The sequence below is a fragment of the Lynx rufus genome, unplaced genomic scaffold (assembly GCF_022079265.1).
Source record: "Lynx rufus isolate CCGP_SWC_20201006 ecotype Redwood Valley unplaced genomic scaffold, mLynRuf1.p SCAF_5, whole genome shotgun sequence".
NCBI lineage: Eukaryota > Metazoa > Chordata > Mammalia > Carnivora > Felidae > Lynx > Lynx rufus.
Genome location: NW_025814867.1, coordinates 88134750 through 88154443, shown reverse-complemented (window position 1 = coordinate 88154443; position 19694 = coordinate 88134750). Strand labels below are relative to the sequence as shown.

At 35.0% G+C, this 19694-nt stretch overlaps 1 protein-coding gene across 3 annotated transcripts in view; it reads right to left on the bottom strand.

Annotated features, from left to right (window-relative positions):
• ZNF148 (zinc finger protein 148) overlaps positions 1-19694 on the bottom strand; it is a 122506-nt gene that overhangs the window by 34720 nt on the left and 68092 nt on the right. For all 3 annotated transcript variants that reach the window (XM_047099680.1, XM_047099681.1, XM_047099682.1), the window contains one exon: positions 6998-7123. In XM_047099680.1, coding sequence (XP_046955636.1) covers positions 6998-7123 — 126 coding nt within the window. The remainder of the gene's footprint in view (positions 1-6997; positions 7124-19694) is intronic.

Below are 19694 nucleotides of genomic sequence, written 5' to 3'. Positions count from 1 at the left end.
TATTTTTAAATTCAAAGAAAAATTCTTGGACATTTTATATTTAATTTTTTTCTTTTTTTAGGCCAGAATAACAAACATATTTGTATAAAAGATACTGAGTAAAATTCATCTTGCCTCAGAACTCCAGTGGCTCTTCCAATTTGTAATCTGTTTTAAATAAAACCATGTAATTTTGTTGTTTTACTCATCACTATAGCCCCAGTATCCAAAATGGTGTCTGGAACATAGTGAGACTATAAATGTCTAATGACGTGGCTACCTGCTACCCATACTAAACATCCTCACAGCTCACCACTTTATTCTTTTTAAAAATTTCTGCCAAAAGTGACGCCTTTCAATTTTTCAAAGTTACTGAACAGCGCCAGAGAGGTGGGTATGCCAAGAACAAAAGTCCCTTAGTGAAAAGAAATGGCACATTAATATACGAAAAATTTTCTTCCTTGGTATAAATGTGGCTTCTGTTCTTGTTCACAATCTTTCAAGATCTTTTTGTAGAAGGTGATCTACCAGTTAAATGTGTCTGCCTTAGAGATTAGCAGTCCCATTTGCTACTAACCCAGTACCATAAAATATTTTTGCTTTTCTTTTCCCCCTCAACATATGAACACGATTACAACCAAAGATTTTAGATTTCAAGGTGTAAGTCCTAAAATGCCTCCTATAATATCGCCACATGCTTTATCGTGCTTCCTGTCACTCCCGCTTTTGGAGAAATATGGCATATTATACAGACCAAACAATTGGGCTTTATCATGAATAGAGAAATTAGTAAGAGTCCAAACAATACTCAACATATTTGATTTTCTTAGCTGTTTATAAATTTAAGAGAGAATTTCTCAGTAAAAAATTTCAAAACTGAATGGAACTTCTCAATTAATCCACTTTCTTAATCTCATGGTCCATTAGTAGATATAGACACCCCTCAGTGAAAAAAAGTTTTACTGTCCGAAAAGACAGACATGATTTTCTCCATTCTCTATCTGCTACGTACTATTAAAAGTATTAAGGCATATTTTAAGCTAATGATTGTAAATTTTATCATACATTCTTTTTTTTTAAATGTTTATTTTTGAAAGAGAGAGCAAGTGAGAGAGCAGGGGAAGGACAGCAAATCCCAAGCAGGCTCCATGCTGTCTGCACAGAGCCTGATGCAGGGCTTGAAACCACAAAACAAATCTTGAGATCATGACTTGAGCCCTGAGCTACCCAGGTGCCCCATCATACATTCTTAAATCAATGTAAACCATCTTCTACACCAACAAAAACCAAAAGACAATGTAGAGGTGATAGTTTAAGTTTCTCATCTGTTGTGAGTCAGTTCACTGCAAATGGGGGTGGAGAATGAGATCTTCTAAAATTCTCTTTATTCTGGGATGCCTGGGTGGTTCAGTTGGTTAGGCGTCCGACTTTGGCTCAGGTCATGATCTCATGTCTCATGAGTTTGAGCCCCACATCAGGCTCTGTGCTGACAGCTCGGAGCCTGGAGCCTACTTTCGACTCTGTGTGTGTCTCTCTCTGTCCCTACCTTGCTCACACTCTCTCTCAAAAATAAAACAGAACATTAAAAATAATAAATTAATTAATTAAAAAATCTCTTTATTCTTCAAATCTATTAGAAATAAAAGAATAGTGCAATTTCAAAGACATACGACAAAATAACACAGCAATAACCACCACAACATCTTGACCATCCTGGTTATCTCTGATATCCCACCCTCACACTGTCACTTTGATTCTTCAGATTTTTACTATCTCTCCATACTAGATTTTATATATTACAAATTTCATTTTAAAATGAAAAGCTTTTCAGGCCATGTCATGGGATCAAGCCCTGTGTCAGGATTCATACTGAGTATGGAGTCTGCTTAAGATTCTCTCTTTCGGGGCGGCACCTGGGTGGCTCAGTTAAACATCCAACTTCAGCTCAGATCATGATCTCATGGTCCATGAGTTTGAGCCCCGAATTGGCATCACTGCTCTCAGCACAGAACCAGCTTTGGATCCTCTGCCCCCCGCCCCGCCCCTTCCCTGCTCTCTCTCTCAAAAATAAGTTAACATTAAAAAAAAAAAAAAAAAGATTCTCTTTCTCTAAAATAAAAAAATAAACAATAATTTAAAATGACAAGCTTCTGATAGTGCCAGAACATGAAATTCACTATCTTGTAAGCATGGTACAATAACTAATGTTCAGCATAATAACCATGAGTTTTAGAAAGAGTCATTTCTCTCAGGTTTCCTAAATACTAGGCAAAAAAAAAATGTGCAATAGTTTTTAAAGAAAGGTTTACATCAAAATATTTTTTAAAGTTAGGGGGGTTTGGTTTTATGGGAAAATTATTTATCCAGAATACGGAACTCCCTGGGAAATGAGAGAAATAAAATATTAATACTTCTTTTACTAATGTTCCTCTTCATTTTTCTCTTAAATACTATTCTGTACTTCTATTCCTGGTCTTATAAGCAGTTCTTCAGCTTCAACACCACTTCTTCCACAATCAAGTTAACGCATAGGAGAAAGTATGACAAATGCCTGGTGATATCTATTTCTCTGTCCCCTTTAATTAAGTTTTCTCAATTTTATATAATTTAAGATCTTTTTGATACCAAAATCACAAATCTTTTCTGGGAACCAATGGTTTATAATAAATTGCTGAGAAAGGATTCTCTATATTTACAATCTATGTGAGTTGTGGAATATTCTATGCTTTCTGAGTTCAACATAACTTTGAATAATCAATTTCTACGCAGACCACCTAAAGTATTGTAACAAACATAGTTCCCTTCTTCAGCACTTGGTAAGAGATTCTGGCATATAAAAGGCAACCAAATTGTTTGCTGAGAGAATGAAAAAGGAGATACATTTCAGAATAAAGAAGCAATTAAAAGTACTCTGCTCTATCTCATTCAATTACTAAGACATTTGAAAAGACCTATAAAATGTATACAATACTGAATTAAGACAATATTGTTATATTTTACTGAAAAAGATTCTTAGGGGCAGCTGGGTGGCTTAGTCCATTAAGTTTCCAATCTTGATTTCAGCTCAGGTCATAATCTCACAATTCGTGTGTTAGAGCCCCACTCTGGGCACAGCACAGAGCCTGCTTGGGATTCTGTCTCCCTCTCTATGTGCCCCAACCACCTCTGTGCTCTCCCTCTCAAAAACAATAAATAGGGGTGCCTGGGTGGCTCAGTCAGTTAAGTACTTGACTCTTGATTTTGGCTCAGGTCATGATCTCACGGTTTCATGGGTTTAAGCCCCACGTTGGGCTCTGTGCACGGACCAGGTGGAATCTGCTTGAGATTCTCCCTCTCTCCGTGTCCCTCCCCTGCTCTCACTCGCTTTCAAAATAAACGTCAAAAATTTTTTTTTAAATTAAGATTTTTAGAGTTCATTGATGTTAACTCAATAATCCTCATAAAAACTTTGTGGTGTGAAATGTTACTTCCTGATTCACATAACAAGTCAGTATCAAAGTAATATCTCATTTGTTCAGAAACTTCTAGTATTAAGACTTGAGATTCCCAAGCTTAAACATAAATCACAATTGCCTTGGACTCCTTTAAAGTACAAATGGGAAGCCCCACAACAAGAATCCCCAGGGATGAGGCCTGGGTATTTAAACCTGGAAAAGCCAGGGCAGGGTGCCTGGGTGGCTCAGCTGGGTGAGCATCCAACTCTTGGTTTCAGCTCAGGTCATGATCTCACAGTTTGTAAATTCAAGCCCCGCAACAGGCTCTGTGCTAACAGTGTGGAGCCTGCTTAGGATCTCTCTCTCCCTCTCTCTCTACCCCTCCCTCACTGTCTCTCGAAATAAATAAAGAAACTTAAGAAAAAAAGTTTTAACTGGAAAAGCCCTATAGGGGATTCTAATGACAGCCAGGAAGACACCCACTAACATGAATGTACTGAGAATGAATTAAGTTTACTAAGACTTTTCACACATTTCTAATAACTTCAGTTCTCCATAGTCCTAATCCACAACAAAACAGAAAGAGATTCAAAGGGGCAATGGAAGTATAGCAATGTAAAAATGAATAGCATGTCATTAAAAAAATGAGACAATGAGCAAGTATAAGCAGTCAAAAAATACTTAAAGTCTACCAGCCAGGAGTTTTCAGGGTAAGGGGGAAAAAGCCCTAATATCTCAAGTCCTCCCAAAGGGCTTCGTTAGAATACATACGAGTGTTGTAAACATTTACATCATCAACACAGACATTAGACTAGACATTATAGTTCAAATGCGTTATATTTAAAAAGAAAACACATTAAAAATTTCCAATGAAGTGGTTAAAATTAAATTAAATTTGGCATTTAAAAGGGGCAAGATTTTATTATGTAGGGAACTTACTTTCATAAAACAGCTTAATCCAGGATAGTACCAAATAACTTGACCTAGCTAACATTCCTTAGTTTGACTACCTCTTCTTCTTCAGAGATGTTGCCAAGTGCATTTTAGCAATTTTCAATTTTTAAGATGACAATGCTTTGCCATATGATAAAGGCTTAGAAAGCAATTATTGCTTCAAATCCACAGCAGCTAAACATGACATAACAATACAGTACTTCTCACTACAAAGCTTATCTTGAAAGGAGCCACAATTATAGGGATGTAGAAGCTCTAATATTTTAACTAAAAGTCTACCACATTAGTTATATTTCCTATACAAGATCCCCAATCTAATATGACACAATGGTGGCACACACTCAAAATATTCATAATAACAAAATTCAAGATCTGGGAAAGGTTTTAGGGGAAAGTGGAGTCCTCTAAGCACAACAAGTTATAGTTCTTTGAGAAACTTAAAACTGTTTTTAAGGAATTTAAAACAAACAACACTTTCACTTATAAACACGAGATAACCTTTTCTTTCTCTTCTTATAAAAAGGCAGAAACAGTTACTTTAATGAAAAATATTATGTGCAAATTTTTTAAAACAAACTTGAGAAAATGTAAAATAACACACTGGTTCTGCCTCAGCTCAAAGTTCTAAGACTCCAGATGCAAAAATTATTCACCTGGAGACTTCAGACCAATGTTAAAAACCATCCAAAACCATTCTCTGTTACATGTAACGTGTCAAGACAATTCTCCCCACTTGCCCTTCCTCTCTCTCTCTCAAAATAAATAAATAAACTTTAAAAAATGTTTAAAAAAAATAAAAATAAAAAATTACTGTTTTTCTTATTGTTTTTGTTATTCTCAAACCCTCATCTCCCATGTATTATTTCTGGTTATTTCACTCTCCTAAGAATTCCCTAAAAAGACCTTTCCAAAACATTTTCTTGTATGTAATATACGTAAAATAGGCCAAATCCTTTATCTAGCAAGTACATACACATATACTTACAATACATTATAAATGAGTTTACCTACAAATTAGACAAGCAAAATAGCTTAAAACCTCTAAAACTCTGATCTGTATTTACAAACACCTAGAACATATCACCAAATAAAGATTCCAAATAACATCCTACTAGAAGATAACAATCTGAGTTTTAGTCAGAATTTCAGAATACATTACACTCAATAGCACCAGGAAAAAAAATGGCAATGTCAAGGAGAATGTAGAACTTACACAAATCATGTTTTTTAAAAAGACTTTATTCCCCATAGAGTGGCAGTGAACCCAAAGTAACATAATCTCTATTGCAATTTTATAAATTAATTTTTTCTCAAAACCCTGTATTGTTCTATACATGAAGAACTTGATTCATTCATTAATGTGGGGGAAAAAAGTATCATATAAATCACTGGGGAAAAAATTAACCCCCAGAAAAGAAGGGGAAGGAAAACAGGAGGGATTTCACAAAACATGAAAACATATAAAATGCCAATAATTATGGCAGGGAAAAAGTTTAGTATGGCCAGTAATAAACCAAAATTTAAACTATAATGAGATGTCCACTTTAAGCTACAAAAAAGAAAGGTCTCACTTGAGAGTAAAGACAGATACACATCAGGTCCACTGTAGGTAGCAATGTAACTGGTACAACATTTCTGGAAGGAGTGATACTGTGAAGAACCCTTTTTAAAAATTCATGCCCTCTGACTCAGTAACACACAAAGATCTATACCCAAATATTTTAAGTGCGGCATGATTTAAAATGAAGGCAATGAGAACACAACTTCCAACAACACAGCAATCCCCGAATATAGTATGATGTATCAAAAGACATCTTTATAAAAACCATTAAGAACTTTAATGTAAAAATCACTTACACACTGTTAAAAAAATCAGGAAGTTCAATCTATTAATCTTTATATACAAAGCTGGCTCTAGCATATCACAGAGTCCAAAAATAGACAAAATATATAAATAATGATTACCTAAATCACAAATGCAAAAACAAGTAGCCATCAAAATTAGGTCATATTATAATATGACCTTATTAAAAAATCCTTCTTCACTATATGAGGGAAAACAGAATTTGAAAAGTTAACTATAAAGATATAAACATACTGCTCAAAGTTCAGATACTTCTTAGGAATACCAAATGTCACCTATAGTATTACTGTACTGAAGAGGAAAAAGAGCAGACAATTACTACTAGTATTTACTAGGCCACTTATTTACGAATCCATCATTTACCCATCAAGTATTTATTAAGGGTCTAATATGCCTACTATTCCAGGCATGGAGTTTACATTGTAGTACAGGTATCCCACATTTCCCTGATGAATAACTGGTTAATTTTCTTGAAATTGTAATATTAATATGAATGAGCAGCAAGCGCAGAAAAGAGAGACATGGAAAAAGAAAAGTTTGTTTTTAGAAAAAAAGATAAGGTGAAAAAAGTGGAAAAATTGAAACCAATCGCCCACCACCTCCATGCAGACATGCATCCCATTCTCCTGATACAACATTCCAACTTTACGAAGCCACGTGAAATTTTTATGTCTGCTTTATAATCCAGCTAGGTTCCTGCCCATAAGATTGACCAACAGTTTGGAATCAATAGGTTAGGGACCACCACCTTAATATATTCTCTTACTTTTGCAGGAGAACGTTGTTTCCGTTTCTTCTTTTTCTGTAAGTCTACTGGCTCTCTGATTTGCTTTTTGTCTCTCATCAGTTGCTCAGACACATCAGTAAAAGTAATTTCCTGCTTTACACTTATCTGTTAAAAAAAAAAAAGAGTCAATTTTACAAATAAACAAAAAGTCCACTGTGACAAAGCCACTGCATGGTTAATCCTTTACTAAGCCTACATATAGGTGCTTCCAAAATGATTATGTGTGTGTGTGTGTGTGTGTGTGTGTGTGTGTGTGTGTAAGTAAATAATGTGTTGAAGAGTTCATTAACAGGCAATACAGTAATAAGAATCAGGAGTATACAAACTGAGAAATAAACCAAGATTTTACAAAAATCTATCTGGAAGAGAATATTAAAGACATTCTGGGAAAAGATTATCAGACCACAGAATAAAGCAGAAGTCAGGACAAACTAACATCAATTTCATTCCCATATTTAAGGAAACGGATGAAGTTAATTAAAAGCACAAAAAGGGGCCTAATTCGAAAATTCAGTAAAATACTGGAGGACGAAGGGAGTGTTTAGACTTCACAGGAGGCTTTCTCTTGATATACAAAATATGAAAACAACACAAAAATCCTAAAAGATAATCCACATCAGGGGCACCCGGGTGGCTCAGTTGGTTAAGTGACCGACTTCAGCTCAGGTCATGATCTCGCGGCTCGTGAGTTCGAGCCCCGCGTCGGGGCTCTGTGCTGACAGCTCAGAGCCTGGAGCCTGCTTCGGATTCTGCGTCTCCCTCTCTCTCTGCCCCTCAACTGCTCATGCTCTGTGTCTCCCTGTCTCTCAACAATAAACGTTAAAAAAAAAAAAAAAAATTAAAAAAAAAAGATAATCCACATCAAAAGAAAGGTCAAAAAATGAAAATTTAATTATCTGTAAACTCAACACTGACAGTATCTTAGCTTAGCCTGTATTTTCCTGACCTGTACATTAAATCATCACCAAATAAAGATGTTTATAGAACTGCATATAACTTTAGGTCACTGCTATGTATAAGACAGGATACTAATTACACAACAAATAAATGCTACAAGAAACATTAAGATGTCAACATTATTCCATCTTCAGCTCTGTTTTCACAGATATGAAAAGAGGTGCTTGTTCTAAAACAAAAACGCACCAAGGTTCTTAGATCAATAATGGTAATGTCAATTCTCATCACAACTGATGATCCTCAGTCATCCATTCTTTAGTACTACATTTTCAATCTATCCTTGAAATGAAAACAGAATCTTAAAACTAAAAACTGCTCAACTCAACAGCCTCTGAAATATATTACACATCCTGACCTTTCCACCATGTAAGGACACAAGAAGTGTCCTTACAATAAATGTACAACCATTACAACAAATTGTACAACCATTACAACAAATGTACAACCATAAATGTCCAATAAATGTACAACCTGGAAGAGGGCCCCTACCCTACCAGGCTAGCACCCTGATCCTGGACTTACAGCCTCCATAATCAGGAGAAATAAACTTCTGTTCTTTATAAGGTAAAGTAAAACAACTCCTTAATAATAATCCAGGAAATTCAATGTACTAGTGGCTACATTTTTCAAAAAATACACTAAAAAAATGGTGCACAAGATTATAAACATCTTACAGAGTCAGTGGAAAGTTGGAAAATATAGCTATGTAGAAAGGGTTCATGAGGAAAATGCAACATAAGCTAGGGTTCAGGCTGACAAAATAAGGAATTGGAAGCTTTCATAAATTCCTGAAGTGCAGGCAGTATGAGAATCATAAATCAAGGAGAAGCTTGGCACAAAAACAGGAGGTTAATGATTAGTTAATAATTCTATCAGGTTATAGAATAGTAGTAGTGAACATTCTTAGGGCTTATTTTGGTATCATTATTTGGAACATAAAATAAAATGGTAAAATCACCACCAACAAGTCTTTGGAATACAAACATGTTCCCACCACTGAAGTGATGTGTACTGAATATAACTAACGACTTGGGTTCGGTGTGAGACAGAAGAATGATTACAGACTATGTAACCAGTTGTTGAATGGCTCTGTCCCATTTTGCAGGGGCACGAAAAAGTAGTTCCAACATTTCTGTCAGTTTCTACACTGCAAAGAAACCATGAAAATGTAGCATGCAGCACTAAGAAACAGGAATCCGTTTTAGCCAAAGTGCCAAGTAGAGTAGAAGACAAATTCACAAATAAATCCTGTAATTACCAGATATTCACAAACCAAAGAGTGAAAAAGATTAATAAATGTATCTAAGCCTTTCAGTTATTTCCACATATACAGAAAATGGTATTTGTACTAGCATTTTTTTTATTATAAGGAACAGTTTTAATATACGAAAGCAGACTCAAACCTAGAAGTATCAATGGATCAAAACATTGTGAATGTCAGGCACACAGGAAATTACATTTTTAGAGTGCACCAAGAGGCTTATTACTCATTAATGGAATAAAGTAATCTCCTCTATATATAACATAATAACACACTAAAGTATACTGATCCAGCCTAAGGTGCTGAGAAAAGATGGAGGTAACTCCAAACCATAAGGAAATGTATATGATGTCGGTAAGTCAGCTAAGAGTCAGTTGCAAAAAAATCTGAGAAAAGTTAAGTCTTCTTTGTAAGACAACCATAATCAATAAAAACATGAAACTTTCTTAAGCAAGACAAAAGAGACAATAATCATCCCTAAGTTGTCTATTCTTTCCTTGAGAACTGTCTTTACAAGAAAATCAAACTTTTAGTGTTATTTTTCATCTAAAATAAACCAAAGTACAATTAATCAAAGCAAGCATCAGCAAATACATGATATATAAAGAGAATGGTTTGCTGGATTTTTCAGATATACTCATTAAAGCATCAAGAAAATCAACGAACTGAGAAATATGTCAGATAAAAAAACAAAATAAAAACTCTGGTTTCTTCCTCGTCACTTAAGCTTTACCATTCTACCTTGTCCCATGTACAACTTCATACCTGCATTTGAGACCTGAATTTCAATGGTGTCCTCACTACCAATCCAGAAATAGCATCAAACCATCAATCAGCCTAACTATCCTTCTTTCAAAAGATAGGACTAAATCCAGGCATTTCTCTACCTAAACTTGAAGCCCTCTCTAGGCCTCCCACTCTGAGACTCAGGACTACCCTATCTACTTCCATACTCCTCTAACTTCTTCCACAACACCCTTAGAAGAGGTAGAGTCCTATAGTGTCATGCTTCCAACCCCTTGCCACAGCTCAAAGCTGGTTCTTTATTACTACTTCTAAAATGTATCCCTTAATTACCTTGTTTTCCTCATCTTTTGATCTTTCTCATTTCATTCTCCTAACCTTAAATATAAAGAGGTCTCTGTACACTGAAAAAATCCTTCCTTTGATTCCCATGATCACTAGTAACTCAAACACCAGAATCCAGAACCACTCTTTTTCAAAACTTATTTCATTCCTGGCCCAAAAATAAACAAATGATCCTACTTACATATTTAACTATTTCATGCTCTTGTATCTTATCTTGATATCTGCAAGTAAGATACTCTTCTTCGGTATTTCTCATAATAGCTTTACTTACTCATGCAACAGCTATTAAGTGCTTGTTGTGTCCTAAACTCAGTCTAAAATAATACAACAAAAGCTTTAAATTTACTAAAATTCTAATGTGTACATAACATAATTCTAGATATTGAGAATATATTCTAAGCGTAAGGTCTCCTTCTCCATTTTTTACTCCTTAAAAATGTACATGGGGAGTTTTGATGCATTATAAAAAAATAAAAAATAAAAAAACAACCTAGCAATTCAAGACAGCACATGTCAGGCTCAACCTAAATGAATGGTACAGGGAATAAAGGCAGGAATCAAAGGGAAAACTTAATGAGATTGGAAATAACTGCAAAAGGCTTCATGGATGAAATGAAAGACTTAATCAGAGCTGCAGGTTTATCTATGTATCCCCCTTTTATTTTTTTTCCTTCCAAACCTGCTACCCTTCCCAACTTCTTTCTTCCAGACTCAATAATGCTAATAAGTTAATATGACAAATGTGAAATTTACTAAAATAATGTTACCAGACAGAGTATACAATGAGCAAATATTTCATTTGGTTGCCTATTTTAGTCTACCCAATACCCACAACTCCCAGGAAAGAAGGTGAGTCCCTTACTATCATTTTGGACTGACTCTTCCTTCTCCTTATTCTCCGTATCTCACCATCCTTATCCAGCAACATCCATTTCACTCTAATTAACTTTATCAAATTTGCTACTTTAGGATATTATCATCTCCCCCATATAGTCTCCCATGAAAAAATTAATATAAAACTGTTTTCTTGTCATATCCCTAGTGAGGAATCTATAATAGCCCCTTGTTGCCGGTGGTATCAATTATAATCTCTCCAGCTCAGCTTTCTAGATTCTAGATGATCTACTTTACAGAAAAGATGTAGGTCACTTGGCAGAAGTATCTGTCCTTACCACCCCTCCTCTCCATTTCTGGAGCCATATGTTCAATTTTCAATTTCCTCTCTACTCTGTGCTGACTCTGTTCCTATCCATCTCCAAGGCTCTACTGCTTCACTGCCTCTCTAAAATAATTTTCCTTATTCCACCAGCTGCGTTTTCTCTGCCTAAAAGCACACTTATAGTTCCCCTATAAAGTCATTTCTTGTAAACCAAAATTTTTCTAACAATTTCCTTCTTCTTATGGACAAATTTTTACAAAGAATAATCTGTGATAAGAATATTGACAAAATAGGGGCACCTGGGTGGCTCAGTCAGTTAAGCATCCGACTCTTGGTTTCAGCTCAGGTCATGATCTTGTGGTTCATGGGTTCAAGCCCTGCATCAGGTTCCACGCTGGCATTGTGGAGCCTGCTTGGGATTCGCTCTCTGCCCCTCACCCACTCATGTGCTCTCTCGCTCAAAAATAAATAAACTTAAAAAAAAGAAAGAATATAGGCAAAATAACTGCTCCAAAATTTAGAGAGATGATTATTCTGAGTAAAAGTAGTACGTATCCATATAAAAAGGATGTGTTTATCACTAGAAAGGAAGTGTTCCAAAGTATTGCCTAGGAAACAAATTAAATCAAGGTGACTACAAACATAACAAGTGTTTGAATGAAGGAAAATGAAATCACAATTAACTACACTGCAAACATACTGCCTAAAGAAAGAATGCTAGCAATATTGAGGGGGAATATTCATGGAGTCCAGAAAAAGAGAAAGTTAAGACCAAGAGTGTTTCTGTGTGTGTGGATGTGTCTATTTCCAGGATAGTTTTGGCAAGAACAGTTCAATGTAACTGGTCAACAGGAGTATTTCTAATTCCAAGCTCACGGATTCACAGATTAGGTCAAGGAGGAGAAGCGGTGCACTGAAGGAATAGGCCTTTGTGTGAGTCATGAACTCTTAACTCTCCCTTCTGCCTGACCCACGATTGCATTCAAAATTTTGAAAGGAGCTACATTTGCCAGGGTTTTGAGGAAGTCCACAGTTATCTTCTGGTTTTGAAAGGTTCCGGGATCCAGTTTACAGCAAACACTGTAGTCTGTTTCTCTATTTCTTACTGTAAATCTGTATTTTGGCTGGTAAACTAGCAACTTATAAATTAGAGATAACTATAAGATGAAGTAGATGAAGTGCTCCAATCAAGCTATCTTACCTGAAACAGTGCTGACCCACCCCCATCCTACCTGGACATTCCTTTCTTTCAACTACCATAACATCATGATTTAAGTTCTCTCCTGTTCTTCATGGAAGTTCTTCCGAATCCATCTTTCCAGTATATATGTACCTTCATTTTGTAAGAATTTCAGTAAATCTTTACCAATGATTTTCAAAGTGTGGTCCAGGGACTCCTGAAGGTCCTTGACACCCTTTCAGGTGGTCATGAGATCAAAAATACTTTCATAATAATACTTTTTTTTTCTTTTTTGCTTTCCTGAGTACAGAGTGCCATTTTCCAGAAGCTAACATGTGATGTCACTACAGACTAAATGTATTAGCAAATATGAGAATCCAGTTACGTTACAATAAGCCAGATAATATACAGATTTATCTAACTGTAAAACAAATTCTAATTTCACAGAACTAGAACATATAATTCTAAAATGTATACAGAACCACAAAAGACCCTGACTATGAAAAGCAACATTGGGAAAGAAGAACAACGCTAGGGATATCACCATCCCAGATTTCAAGATATACTACAAAGCTGTAGTAATCAAAACAGTATGGTGCTGGCACAAAAACAGACACATAAATCCATGGAAGAGAACAGAGCCCAGAAATAAACCCACACTCATATAGTCAATTAATCTAGGACAAAGGAGACAAGAATATACAATGAAGGAGATACGGTCTCTTTAACAAATGGTGCTGGGAAAACTGGACAGCTACATGCAAAAGAATGAAACTGACCACTTTCTTACACCATACACAAAAATAAACTCAAAAGGGATGAAAGACCTAAATGTGAGGTGTGAAACTGTAAAACTCATACAAGAAAGGCAGTAACCTTTGTGACATCAGTTGGCCAAAGGAACATTTTTCTAGATATGTCTCCTCAGGCAAGGAAGATAAAAGCAAAAATAAATTATTAGGATTACACCAAAAGAAATTATCTTTTACACAACAAAAGAAATTATCAACAAAATGAAAAGGCAATCTATGGAATGGGAGAAGACATCTACAAAAGATCTTTCTGATACGGGATTAATATCCAAAGTATATAAAGAACTTCTACAACTCAATACCATAAAAACAAGAACAAAAAATAAATAATTAGAAAGTGGGCAGAGGATCTGAATAAACATTTTTCCAATTAAGACATACAGATGGCCAACAGACACAAAAAGATGCTCACTCATCATCAGGGAAATACAAATCATAATCACCAGGAAATATCACCTCCATCTGTCAGACTGGCTAGAATCAAAAAGATAAGAAATAACAAGTGCTGGTGAGGATGTGGAGAGAAAAAAACTCCCGTGTACTGTTGGTCAAATATGAATTGGTGTGGCCACTGTGGAAGAGTATGGAGGTTCCTCAAAAAATTAAAAACTAAAAAAAAAAAAAAAAGACAAAAAAAAAAAAACCCTGAAATACCTTACAATCCAGTAATTCTACTACTGGCTATTTACCCAAAGAAAGCAAAAACACTAACTTGAAAAGATATATGCACCCCTACGTTTACCGCAGCATTTACATTTACAGTAGCCAACATACAGAAGTAACCATACATAAATGGATAAAGAAGATGTGCTACACGCATAGACAATGGAGTATTACTCAGCCATAAAAAAGAATAAGATTGTACCATTTGCAACAACATGGATAGACCTATAGAGTACTATGCTAACTGAAATATATCAAAGAAAAATATCACATGATTCCATTTCTATGTGAAATCTAAACAACAAATGTACAAACAAACCCAAAAAAGCAGAAACAGATCCATAAATCAGAGACAAAATGGTGACTGACAGCAGGAAGAGAGGTGGGGGACTGGGCAAAATAGGTGATGGCGAGTGGGAGGTACAGGCTCCAGTTATGAAATAAGTAACAGGGATAAAGGGTACAGCATAGGGAATATAGTCAGTGGTGTTATAATAGCATTGTATGGTGACAGATGACAGCTACACTTGTGGTAAGCATAATGTAACATACAAAGAATCACTATGTTATATACCTGAAATTAATGTGACATTGTGTGCCAACTACACTTCAAAAAAACAATTAAAAAAGAAAGACAGCCTCTGTTTAGGAGACAGAAAAAATACTGCAATTGATGGGGAACAGTTAGCTAATGATCTGCCCATATAATTTTTTAAAAATATGTTCTACATTAACTTTGCAACTCAATTTTTTATAAATAAATAAAATTTTATTTCTCAGTTTTAATTTCTAAAATGGCAAAATATGATATAAGTAACCAAATAAACAAGAGTTACTGGGAGCACTCAAAAATTTTTTAAGAGTAAGGTCATGGGGTGCCTGGGTGGCTCAGTTGGTTTAATGTCCAACTTCAGCTCAAGTCATGATCTCACGGTTCATGGGTTCGAGCCCCATGTCGGGCTCTATGCTGATAATGCAAAGCCTGGAGCATGCTTCAGATTCTGTATCTCCCTCTCTCTCTCTGCCCCTCCCCTGCTCACACTGTTTCTTTCTCGCTCAAAAAGTAAATAAACATTAAAAAAAATAATTTTTTAAAAGAGTAAAAGGGTCATAAGACCAGAAGTCTTGAGAGCTGCTGACCTAGATACATCTTAACTACAGTTTGCATTCCCTTCCTCTTCTCCATTCAATCTCTTGTAATACAGATGCCTGGACTTCACTAACAAAGAAATTAGTATAGATGTGTGTACATGTGTGGGTTGGTAGACATACATGTATTTCCTAGTTCTGTCCGTTGAGATTACCAAGGGGCAATGGTGTTTAACACACCTAGCACCCAGAACTTCGTTTCTAAATGCCATTATCCAAATAAAAGCAACTGGGGCTCAGTGGAAAAGTGACTAATTTCAGAGGTGGGCCAGGGAAAAATATAAGATGACCCTGTAACATCTTGTGGTACCACAAACTAAAGAGCCAGAAAAAGGAACAGCACATGTCAAAAGGACATAAGAACCAGTCTGGAGGAGCTCTTAATGGACAAACCTGGAACAACTTGAGCAACGAAATCAATAATGCCAGCACTGGCATTCCCTTTGTTAATTACAAAGGGAAAAGTAGTGACCTTACAATGGGGAAAACTGGAAGATACCACCTTAAATAAGAATTAAGATTTGTATCACCAGTAATAAGATATAGCCACACTGTGTACCGACATCACTTCTGTGGGGTTGTCAAAAATTCAACACTTCGATCTAATCATAAGAAAACATCAAACTCAAACTGAGAGACGTTCTACAAAATAACTGACCAATAACGAATCAAGTGTCAAGGTCCTAGAAGACAAGACTGACAACTGACACAGAATGGAGGAGACTTAAGAAGATGCAAAAACTAAATGCAGTGTAGGATCTTGAATTGAATCCTCAAAAGGAAAAAAAGGACATTAGGGGATAAATAAATGAAATTCTGTACTTTTACCAACATTAACTTCCTGGTCTTGATAACTGCATTAGGGTTTATATGCACTCTACATTATTTTTACAACCTTTTTATAAATGTAAAATTATTACAAAATAAAAAGTTAAGAACACTAAATATAAAAATACTTAGCATCCCAAACTTACCATAGTGTATACATTAAATATGTGAAGATCTTCTGCATATCAATTATACCTCAATAATGCTGGTTTAAAAAAGTTAGCATTTATACAGTCATCTATATATTTGTGACTACTCCTCAGCATGATAAACAAAGATTTATCTACCATCTACTGTGTACCAGGCACTGTCCTAGGTGCTAAGGATACAATGGTAGCAGGGTTGGGGGAGGCAGCACATGATCTAGCCTGTACAGTCTACTGCAGTTAATCTGACAGTAACACTATTTTTATCCCATGTTCAAAATAAGAAAACTAAGGCCCAGGATGGTTACTTATCTAAAATCCTCTTTTAAAAAAAAATTTTTTTTAAATGTATATTTATTTTTGAGAAAGACAGAAACAGAATGCAAGTGGGTTAGGGGCAGAGAGAGAGGGAGACACAGAAGCAGAAACAGGCTCCAGGCTCTGAGCTGTCAGCACAGAGCGAGACACGGGGCTCAAACTCACAAGCTGTGAGATTATGACCTGAGCTGAAGTCAGACGCTCAACCGACTGAGCCACCCAGGGGCCCCTAAAATCCTCTTAAGTAAGAGGAGAAATCAAAATTTAAACCCAAGTCTTCCAAATCTAGCAACTGAAATTCTAACTGCAGTGATATGTGAATTAATTATTACCTTCATGTTACAAATAAGAAAACTAAAACTTCAGGGAGGTGTCTTACCCAAGCTATGTTATATTTCAAACACTAGGACTTAAACCAAGATCTTGTATCTTTTAGCTCAGTGTTATTTCCATAACTATTAACAGCTTCTTAATAAATGTGAATTATTAAAACTTCTTTTAAAATAATTTTTGCATGAACATTTTATTTCTCCAATTACGAACAACAGTATGCTTGCTACCAGAATATGGAAAAAAATTCTAGTGGTTCTAGAATGTCTACTACAAAAGGGAAAGAAAATAACTGAACAAATAACAAAGTGGACAAAACATCATCAATATTTAGGTGAAGAATAAGACTTGAGTTTCAATCCCACCTCTTCCAATTACTATCTGGCTGAACTCGGGTTCCAGAAATAGTATGGAAAAACAAGAAAAGCTTAGGTGGGGTGTTAAAGGAAATAAAACCTAATTCCAAAAAGTATTACCAGCAGTGTGAGACCAAACTAAAATTTAATCACTTACAACTTTCTTCACGCATAAAATGGAGGAAATAATCCTCACAGAATTTCTGCAGAGTTGAAAGAGATTATATATGGAAAGTACTGCCTACGATACATAGCAGTAGATAGTTCTTGATGCCACTCATTATCATAATCATTTCTTCATCTCTTAATCGTGGTAATAACAATATCCAGCTTATACACAACAGAAAATCAAATGAGATTATATAAAGAGCACCTTGAAAACTTTCAAGTTCCAAATATTTATAGTTATTAATTATTATCCTACAATTACAGATGTCTAATTGCTTAGATACAGAGGGTTACCAATTTCTACATAACATCTCCACTTAGACATCCTATTATCTGCAACTCAATGTTGCTAAAAATAGCTTAATCTTTTCTTTCACATCAGAACCTTCTTCCAAATTCTCCACCTTTCAATATGCTGAATTATCTCAGCCTCCTGTCTGAAGACATGTTTTAATTTACTTCTCCACTGCCAACCTAAGACCAAGTACAGCTGTTTTCTTTTCCTCACATCATATTCAAATCTAGAAATTCTATTTCCCATTTCCTATTCTAGATCATTTATAAAGATATTAAGTTGGAAATCTCATACACTACTAGAAGAAGAATAAATTGGTCAACTTTGTGGACTGCAAATTGGCCAGGATATATCAAGAGCCTTAAGAAATCTATACTGAAGAAATAATTTCACATGGCAACATGTTTACATATAAGAACATTCTTTAAGATAGTAAAAAAAGTGCAGTCTATATATCCAGTAATAAAGACTGAGATAAATTACACCTATTTGACATTATACAGTTATGAAAAATCTTACTATTGGATAATATTAATGATGTAGTGAAATGTTCGTAGTTTGAGTGGTAAATATATAATTATGTAAGCAAATATATTTCACAATTTTATACAAACACACAAATACATATGCAGCAAATTGTATAGAAACACAAATACATACACAGAAAAACAAACAAAAAGGAAACACTAAAATGCTAACACCCAAATGTTAGTAGTGATTACCCTAGAGGAGTGACATTAAAGCAAAATTTTGCTAACTTCTTTATACTTACAGAATTTTTACCTTTTTATCAAATATGTTACTTTATAATCTTAAAGAGATGTTAAGTCCAGTATTAGTATAAATCCTTGGTATTAATCAAAGAGAAATCTGTTGGTCATTATCTTAACATATTAAGTTGCTCTAAGAACTAAAACATTAGGCCAGCAAAGTGAAACTGAAAAATGTCTATGGGTGAGTGGGGAAAAAAAGTCAACAAATAAACCTTGATCCCTATCTCACATCATCAGCAAATATCAACTGCAAATGGATTATTAATCTAAATGGGAGAGAAAACCATAAAGCTTCTAGAAGTTAACAAAGTATCTTTGATATTAGTCAATATCTTTGTGACTTTGAGGAAGGCAAAGAACTCTTACATAAGATATACAAAACATAACCAAAAGGAAGACTTCTAAACTGAATGTTAACATTAATTTCTGTTTATCAAGAGTAAAATGGCAAATCAGACTGGAAAACACAAGATATACATACAAAGATCAGATAGACAGATAGATAGATCTCCAACAAATAAACTACCAATCTGTAAGAGAAATAATCTAGCCAAAAAATGGGCAAAAGATAAGCATGTGCCTTACAAAAAAAATAATATTCAAACTGACAGTTAAGTATAAAACAGTTAAACAGAAAAACTCAATTTTGTTAGTTATCACTGAAACACAACCTAAAATCACATTGCAAACTACTGAACCAAAATGGCTAAAATTAAAAGGACTGACAGTTTCACATACCAAGGATATGGGCAATTACTATAAACTGGCAGAATCACTTAGAAAAACTTTCCCAGTACCTACTAAAGCTGAACATATGCATACCCATCAAATTCAACCCTAAGTATATAACCAACAAAAATGACTATGTACACGCACCAAAAGACACATCCAAGAAGAGTCACATCAATACTTTTCATAATAGCCCACATCTTGAAACAATCTAAATGCCTATTACACTAGAATGAATAAATTTTGATATATTTGTACAAATGATGCTTCTACAGAAATAAGAATTAACCACTATTACATGCAATAATGTATGGATATATCTCACAATCTGAACCATAGAAATCAGATACTAGAGAGTATATGATTCTATTTATATTCAGTGCAAAATCAGGTAAAACCAGTAGGCCATGCTAAAAGTATTATGGTAGTGGTTATCTTTAGGAATTAGAAAAAGGTTGTGACT